At 33.1% G+C, this 9,717-nt stretch overlaps 1 protein-coding gene across 1 annotated transcript; it reads left to right on the top strand.

Moving 5' to 3' along the window:
- Positions 1-2,739: 2,739 nt before the first annotated feature.
- Positions 2,740-5,656, top strand: LOC109238740 (pathogenesis-related protein 5). Its single transcript, XM_019405213.1, has 3 exons — positions 2,740-2,824; positions 4,116-4,779; positions 5,348-5,656. The coding sequence occupies exons 1-3, from the start codon at positions 2,767-2,769 to the stop codon at positions 5,481-5,483; spliced, it is 858 nt and encodes a 285-aa protein (XP_019260758.1). The 5' UTR covers positions 2,740-2,766; the 3' UTR covers positions 5,484-5,656.
- The last annotated feature ends 4,061 nt before the right edge of the window (positions 5,657-9,717 follow it).

The raw sequence follows: 9,717 nt of genomic DNA, 5'->3' as shown, positions 1-9,717 counted from the left end.
ACTTGTCCAGTGAAATCTTGTCCAGCTCCTTTGCTTCCTGAATGGTCCCATGATGCAGGGAGAATCGTTAGAACCTTGTTGACCAGTTCCTCAGAGGTAAATACTTTTCCCAATGAATTTAGTTCATTTGTTATTATAGTTAACCTGGTCATCATCTCCTGAATAGGTTCTGACTTCCTCATAGTAAATAGCTCATAATTTCTCATGATTAAATCAATTCTTGATGTCTTCACTTGATTTGTTCCTTCATGAGCAGTTTGAAGTGCATCCTAGATCTCTTTTGCATTGGAGCACGCAGATATCCTGTTATACTCATCAGGACCAAGTCCACAGATGAGAATCTTTTTGGCCTTTGCATTCTTTTCTATCATCCTGAAGTCTGCTGCCACAAACTCATAAGGGTCTTTGGGAACAGTTTCATTTTTCCCATTTTGTTTAGTGGGAGTTAGTGGTCCTCGATTCACTATTGTCCATAGTTCACAGTCCCCAGCCGTTAGGAAATGCTCCAGTCTTGCCTTCCACCAACTATAGTATTTTCCATTACACAGAGGTGGTCTGCTAGTTGACTGTCCTTCGTTGATTCCAGGTGGAGCACTCATTTTCTTTCACCATCTCTCTAGGTGTTAACCACGTTTGGGAGAACCTGCTCTGATACCAATTGTTAATATGAGTCACTTCCTAAATTACTAAAGAACTTGATTCTTTGTCTTATTCCTTACATGTAAATGAAATAAACAGTAAAGTAAGGACAACAATTTTTATGTGGAAAATCAGCCGGTTCAAAGATGCAATAACCACGACCTACCATATATGATTTTAACTTCAACTTCACTAGAACAAATGAGCCAAATATACTGATTACAAGACTTGTAAACCAATACCCACACACTTCTCCTACTTTTACTTCTTGTATGAATTACAAGTTACTCTAACTCGCATACTCACACGATGCTCCAACTAACATGTTTTGAATAACATCTTGTTTACAACTCAATCTTCTAATACACATGAACTAAACTGACTCAAAAATTTACTTTCAAACACACTGATGATCAACTTGAGTGGTGAACTGAAAATGCTATATTACGTTCCTCGGTCAATGTGCAAAAGGACGGCTTCACAGTCCATAGGTAAAGTATTTAACTTTCCAGTACTCCGCGATATTTGGGAGTCCTACACGCAGTCAAACTCTCATTTTCTTGCAATCCTGATGTTCTAAGGATTCCACGAATCTTGTGACTCGTGTCTATCATATATGCAGGCAAATATTCTTGGGCAACAGTTTTTATCGCATCAAGAGTCCTTTCCAGCAATATCGGACTGCAGTAACTTTGTGTAAAAATTACTGCCTTCTAAGAATCTTCAGCAGCTACTTTGAGGACCTGGTTCTTAGCACACGTTCATTGGACACAATTGTTAATCAGAAAAACTCAATTCTCAACAGAAAAATATTAGGGGTTGAAGATGATGAAGCTTTTGCTGTGAATTTTGCCTAAATACAATTGCGAATTTGATTATTTAGGGTAAGGCTGCGTACAATAGACCCTTGTGGTCCGGCCCTTCCCGGAACTCCGCGCATAGCGGGAGCTTAGTGTACCGGGCTGCCCTTTTTTTGAAGTCTAATACATTACTTTCCATGTAAATATGTATATGAAAATGTAATTAAGTGATAACATCTCTAAGAAGGTAAATAAGTTTTTAATGTAGCATAGATATGTAAATGTTCCTAAATAGCTCACCCAATTGTTTAAAATAAAAATAGCCTGTGAATCTATAATATTATATCATTGTGTATAATCAGTGTTTAATCTATATATAACGACCGGGAAACGTCAATAATGAATACGAACGACGATTTGTATAAAGATCCCATTAAACTCATATGAAGAAAAAGTTGATATTTTGTGTCCAAATTTCATATATGCTTGATTACATTTCTAATTACTAAAGAATTTATACTTTTAAGTGTTGTTCTACTAAAGTAGTTACGTACCCCAAATCAATATGAATTGTAGTGGGATGGATAGGATTCCTCCGTCCTTAATCAGAGGCTCGGTTTCGAGCCATGGATATGGAAAAAAATCCTGTTAGGAAGCGCTTCACCCGTAAATGAGCCTTAAATGACGCGAATCCAAATAAATCGGACCCCAATACGGGTAGCAAATACTTGGTAGCAAAACCAAAAAAAAAAAAAAAGGTCGGTGCCCATTAGTTTTCACCCTACTGCCTACTATGTTTGGTTAAAAAAGGCATAAACCTTGCAGAATTTTCATAAATAATTGCTAATTATTAAATATTACATGTAGTACTTTTAGTAGCTAGAGTAAAACTGATTCAAAAGATTTCATAAATTATTAGAGATTGTTAAATAGTTCTAACATGCTCATTACTTGAGAGCTAACTGTAATGTTACATCAATATATATCGATGTTTGTATTGTACAACTCTTGAAATTTATCTTTGCATTATTGCATCAGGTTAAACTAAATGAGAATTAGGCCCTATGGAAGTAAGTAATTACATTATGGTCCATTAACTTGATGCAAAAGTTAGCACTTATGAGTAGTGAGTATTTCCCATATGTTGAAGAATGGAATGGAATCTCATTAATCTTCCAGCAATAGACATGGAAAAGGAATTTTATTTTTTTATTTTACTTCAGCAGTTTGCCTCTTTTCATACACATTCCTTCTACGTACCTTATATATTCATTCACCTACTGCAAATTAACTCACAAAACTAATTTTACAGAAAGGGAAAAATACAATGGCTGCAGATCATATTCTTGTTCAAAGAGTTTTGCTCATTTTATTTGTTTTATCAGGTACTATTTCCATGTTTCTATTTTGTTTGGTCTTCTTCAATTTTTTTTTTCCAAGTAACTGACAAAGTTGTTGAATAAAAAATTAAAAGATGTAATAATTATGATATACTTTTAAATAATCATCCAGAATTACCCTTGACTACTTTCATCAGATAGTAGAATGTGGATATCCGTTTAGGAATAATTAGTTTCATCATTTTATGGCTAGTGACTTCTGCAAAATCCAAATGTGAACGTGAAAATATTTTATAAGTAACCTAGTTACACGCCATTAAAGAAATTTGCACCTTTCTTTTATAAAGGAATGAAATAGTTGATAACTCACTTCAAATTGATATTTAGACATAGAACAAAATCCACTATGTAGTTTACGTCAGCCAAATTTGTGCATTATTTTATAGCAAATTAAAAATGTAAAAATGCGCAAATGAAATGCGACTTTAAATTAAAAATTATTAACTTTGTATTTTTCATTTATCTTTAATAATAAATTTGTATAAACACATAAATATTATGGTAAATTCAAGAACTACAAATTAAATATTTCTTTTATAATTACATACTCTATATATTTATAATCTGTTTTGATTACAAAATTTTTATAAGTGTTTATTTGTTTATTAAACTCTGATTATGTCACAAAAATTGGAGGGAGTAGGTGTCTTCACAAAAATTGAAGGGAGTACGTGTCAGTCTTATTAATTAGTACGAATCCAAGAGAATATTTAAGAAAATTTTACCTCCTATAACAAAGGTATACACCTTATTTATTAACCAATATTATTTTCTATAGCTACCTTTTATATTTTATAGTAAAATAAGTATTTATGGTATATACTATCATTGATGCATGAAATAAGCTATTTATGTTTTTCCTTTCTCTTAGACAGCCGGACATACCTATTTTTAAGGTGATTGGCTTTTTACCGTTGTATTCATGAATATAGTAGCGCGAATACATGTGAATATATATGCGTACATCTGGACTGTTCTGATTTTAGGCGCTTTTTGCTGCTCTATTCATGAATACATGGTGCGAATACATGCGCGTACATCTGGACTGCCCTGATTTTTAGAGTTTTTTGTTGTTGTATCCATGAATACAGCAGCGCGAATACAGCGACACTACCCTCAATTATAAGCACTTTGGGTGTTTACCAAACACGTAGATAAGCCAAAAAGTATTTATAGGCTAATTTAACCAACTTATAAATTTAGCCAAAATCCAAATACCCTCTTATTAGTATGAATCCAAGAGAATATTTAACAATTTGTATGAATGTACGTACAGGTGTAAAATTATCGGAGTCAGCAAGAGTTTTCACCATAATAAACCATTGCAAAGAGACAGTTTGGCCAGGTGTCTTCCCAGGTGACAACTTCAACGGTGGTGGCTTCACTCTAAAATCAGGCCAATCCATTATTTTCACTGCACCCGTTGGTTTTCAAGGTAGAATTTGGGGAAGAACTGGCTGCAATTTTGACAAAAACGGCAACGGTTCATGTCAAACCGGTGATTGCGGTCCATCCCTCAAATGTTCAGGCACAGGAAAAACCCCTGCTTCACTTGCCGAATTTACCCTCGCAACTCCCGATTTTTACGATGTTAGCCTTGTCGATGGCTTTAACGTGCCAATGAGTGTTACTCCTATTAATGGTAAAGGAAATTGCTCAATTGCTGGTTGTGATGGAGATTTAAGACAGGATTGCCCCAAAGAACTTGCAGTTAAGGCCAATGGGAAAGTTGTTGCCTGCAGAAGTGCTTGTGATGTATTTAACACGGATGAGTATTGTTGTAGGGGTAATTATGGAAATCCGACCACTTGTCAACCTACGTATTATTCCAAGAAATTCAAACAAGTTTGTCCTACTGCTTATAGTTATGCTTATGATGATCCAAGTAGCATTTTTACATGCTTGGGGGCCGATTATGTTATTGCTTTTTGCTCGTCAAGGTATGTTAAAATAGTTATACTAATTTCTCATATTTTATTTTATTTCTTATAATCGTAGAGCTTATGCGCAACTCGATTAATTTCACAACATACATTAGAAGCGCTACTCGATTAATTTCACAAAATACATATTATCTTCAACCAGCACAGCTTCACCTAATGGTTTCAACACAAAATACTTTCAAAAATTATTTTTCAACACAACTTAATTTTTTTTTTTTTCAAATTTCAATCAAATTTATGTCTTAGACTAGTTCTTCATAGCTAAGAAATAGAAATTGTGTCCCTACTTTGTGCAAAATAACTAAAGTTTGTTTTAGATACTAATTACATCTCTCAAATAAATCCCACATTCATAAGTCTATTCTATATAGCAGGATTCAAATAAACATCATTAAGCGAAGCCATTATTTTTTATTTTGGTACATTAAATTAAAAATAACATATATAAGCAATTTTTTGTTCTTTAGAGAAAGCATACCCTTTTTTTCTTCATTTTCCTTTCCTTTTCTCTCCCTTTTGTCAAATTAAAGCAAATTGGAGTAACTATGATATTTTCATATTACAGGAATCGACCAGTATGCACATACCATGATCACAAGCTCGTTTGCAGTGGATCAAACGGTTTAAGATCGTTGATAAGCAATTTGTGGATGATAATTCTTGGATTAACCCTCATAGCCAATTTGAATATCTTATTTTAAGATGTGAAAAAGAGAATCTTTTGATTATTATTTTCTTATTTCGGGGGAAATTAAACTTGTCCAAGTCTCCACTTCTTTATTTTTTCATCGGAAACTATTGGTCTAAAGTTCATGCTATTTCCTTATTATTTTTATTGATATTGCTATGTGAATTGATTTATCTATGTTATTTATTTGTTTGCATAATTCTAGTACTCTTTCCCGTAATTAGAGCTGTCAAAATGGCCCAGCCCAAGCCTCACGGGCTTTTAAATGGGGTTTTGACACAGTTACCCACAAAAATAAAATTATTTATCCTTGTCTACCCATTTGTTTTCCTATTCATAAACTAATTACATTTCCTACCCATAGTAGGTTTTGTGGGAAATTTTTTCTTTATTCTCCAATTCTTTTTTATTTCTATGCTTCTTTTCTTTTCTTTTTTCTTTTCTCCTTTTTTTCTCTCGTTTTCTTTTTATTTTTTTCTTTTTTCCTTTTCTAATTTCATTTAACTTCTGTTTTTTATATTCTTTTTCTCTTCATAATCTAATTTCATTTACTATTTTTATTATTTTTTATTATTCTTTTTTTTATATTATTACTAAAAAAAAATCAAATTGTGTACCAATTAAATGTAGTTAATACAACCAAAAAAATATTAACTAACATATGATACCAGTATAGTATATAGTTATACCAACAGGGTATACAGTTATATGCAAAGAGTTAAATTTTTTTTTAATTCAATTATTAAAATGAAATAATATCAGTTGTCAAAAAAAAATTTAAAAATTCTAAAAGGATCTAATTGTAAGAGTTACATCATATAGCATACTATATATATATATATATATATATATATATATATATATATATATATATATATATATATATTGCATTTTTTATTTGCCCCTCACACTGGGTAAAAGCTTAGAACAAATTAGAAGGGAAAAGACAAGTAAATTTACGGGTAATAAGTATACTATTATAGTATATTGTATACTATTACAGCATATTGTTACAGTATCTTGCATATTATTACAGTATACCATAACAATATATTGTATACTATAATAGTATACTGTTGCAATATAACTATATACTCCTATAGTATATTAGTATATTGTAGCGGTATACTGTTTTATAAATAATAGTATATTGTTGTAGTATAGCTATATACTCCTACAACATATTGTATACCGTAGCAGTATATTGTAGCTGTGTTCTTCTTCGATTTTCAACTAAAATTTTCGATCTCAATCACCTCAAACCAGCTCCAAACGCTATCAAATTTTAGTATGAACTTCCAGAAGGTACTATAAGCAATATTTAACAGCAGCCACTTTGAATCAAACAAGAAATCTTCAAAAATAAAATTGAGCTTCAAGCCCAACAATGGTGGATATTCAAAAACACATAAAAATTTAGATCTGGGAAGCTTACTCGAATATACTATAAGCAATATTTTAGGTGTAGAAATGATAAGTAGAATGGTGTAGGACATGTAAATTGGGTATATAAAAGGCTCGGGGGATAGGAATGTAAAAAAAATAAAGATAAAAATCTCGAAAACAGCGCCCAGGCCAGCGCCCAGCGCTGCCTTGGGCGCTGAAGGCAGAATGATCAAATCCCCAGCGCCAGGCATAGCACTGAGCGCTGGGCCGGGGGTCCAAGAAAAATATTTTTTTTTATTTTTTTATTTTCGTTTTTGTTCTATTTATTCATTAACCCACACCCATTTAACCTAACCCCATTACCCATTTACAGTAACACTCTAACCCATCCTAATACCCATATCCATTCCCAACCCAACTTAACCATAACCCAAACCCACCCAAACTCCAAATTAACAAAATCAACAAACACAAATACAACGAACTAAACAAAAAAAAAAGAACGCTACAAAACAAAATCTGCTGCTTCTGCCGATCTTTCTTCTTCTTCCTCACAAAAATTTTCTCAAAGTTTTCTCTTGCTCTCCTTCTACACTCTACAGGTAGTTTCTTCTTTCTTTTCTTCTTCTTCTTCTTCTTGTTTGTATGTTGAATTGTTAGATATCCCATCCCCAAGAGCCCTAATCCCCATTTTTTTTTTCCTATGTAGTTCTTATGAAATTTTTATGGTGGGCGGCTTGCGTTGGTCGAAAGTGTGTGGTTATTGTGTATACGGAGTAGTAAACTAAAATTCCCTCTAATTCGTTGAAATTTGGGAGAGCTACCATATTCCACCATTGTTGAAATAGAAGCACGCACTTTATGCCCACAAGGTGTTTGTTAAAATGCTTGAATAAAGATATTGGTGTACTGGTGAAGTCTGAGCAACCGGGTATATTTGTGTATGAATTTGGGCTATGTGTGGGGTGTGTAGGGATTCTTTTACATGCTAGGGAGTTTGGCTTTGATGCAAATCATGTTCCTACACCATCTATCTTATATAATGTATGTTGTAGAATCTTGTAAATTTAACTAATTTAGTGTAGTCTAGTAGTTGTGGAAAGGTGAGTACCATATGTTGATACCCAATTTTTCCCTATATATTTTAAATATGCATAAATACATTCAAAATTAGCATATAGATGCATATATAAGCATGCACAAGGGTTTTACATTCTCCCACAACTTTAGGAATTCAAATTGATTTATTTCCTCCTCATTTATTCATAAAATCCCCAATAATTATTTCCCAAATTATTGTTATGATGATTTATTCATTTAATTTCTATATATGGTGAACATATTTTTATAATTGCATTTTTTGTATTTTTAAGCTAAATTGCATATAATTGCAATGTTAGCCCATTTAACATATAATTGCATTTTATATGCGTATAATTGGCCCCTATATTTTTAAAATGATAAATATATATTTTAAATTATTTTGATACATAAATTATCTTTCAGAAATTGTTTATTATTTATTGTAAATTAAATAGGGGAAAATTGGCTATTTAAATTATAGCCAGATTGGCATTTCAATTACAGCCTAAATTGAACCCAACCCCAGCCCAATTTCCTATTAAAATACCCGACCCAAAACCTATACACACTTACCCGACCCGGAATCCATTAAATCCTGGCCGTTGATCTCCCAGATCAACGGCCCGTATTACTTCTTTCCTTTTTTAATTCCTAAGACCCTAACCCTAGGCTCATTTCCAAAAGGCCGCCGCCTCTGTATCCTCTCGTCTCCTCTCTTCTCTCAACCTAACCATAACCCCCTTTCAACCGCCTCCCTTCTCCGGTCTTCTCCGGTGACCACCTTTCAACCCCAAGCCTACAATGGCTCCTCCATTGCCTTGCTCATCTTCTTTGAGGCCTTCAAGGGCCCTGGGCCACACCGACTTGTATCTAGGGTTTGCTGTTTTGGATGTTCATGGCTACTCCGGTGTGATTTCAAGCAAAATCATGCTGTATTTTTACGATCTTTGAAGTTTCTAAAGAGGTTCTTCCATCTCTATTTGGGTTTCTTTTGAAACCCTAATTTTTGTTTGCATATCTTAGATCTGTGATATTTTTAAACGATTCGAGTCTGTTCCCTTTATGTTTTACACTGTTCTTGAACCTCTTTTGCAAAATTAATCGATTTCAAGTTGTTTTACCTTCTTTTGAAGTTAGGGTTTTTCGGAACTTCTTCTACACTTCGTTAAACCGCGATTCTTCATGTTTAAAACTTCTATCTCTTGCATATTTCAACTGATTATATGATTTTACTCCTTTTTCAACTTGCCTATGTTGAAAACCCTAATTTCTTAAGTTCTAATTTTGGGTTTCTGAGTTTTTTGTTTTGATAACGTGTTCGGTTAATCTGTATGTTTCTATGATTCTGTGATGTTTTCCCCTATGGTTGCTTGTTAAGGTTCGTAATTATGGCTATCCCTGCCTATTATGTGATTTTACCCTGCTTTTATTCACCAATATTTCTGATTCTTCACTTCCCCCGCATGTATCATGCTTATTCTACTGATTCAGACCATGCTCTACACGAATCCCTAATTCATTTGTCCTACTCGACCTCTCAGAGTTCTGGTTTTTGCTTGCTATGTGCTTGTTCTTATAAAGTTGTACTAAATCAATGCTATTTTCTACTTTTGAATGCGTGAATCTTTGTGATTGATCCTTCACTGATTTCGTATGATATCTCTACTGACTTTTACCTTGTAGAATGTTTCTGACCTTATTCCATGGTCAATTATACTATTAATTGATTTCTTAAGTCTTTCCTTGATTGAAATATGATGAACCTAGCCTCTATTATA

This window comes from Nicotiana attenuata, unplaced genomic scaffold (assembly GCF_001879085.1).
Source record: "Nicotiana attenuata strain UT unplaced genomic scaffold, NIATTr2, whole genome shotgun sequence".
NCBI classification, from domain to species: Eukaryota; Viridiplantae; Streptophyta; class Magnoliopsida; order Solanales; family Solanaceae; genus Nicotiana; species Nicotiana attenuata.
This window is presented reverse-complemented; position numbering and strand designations above follow the sequence as displayed.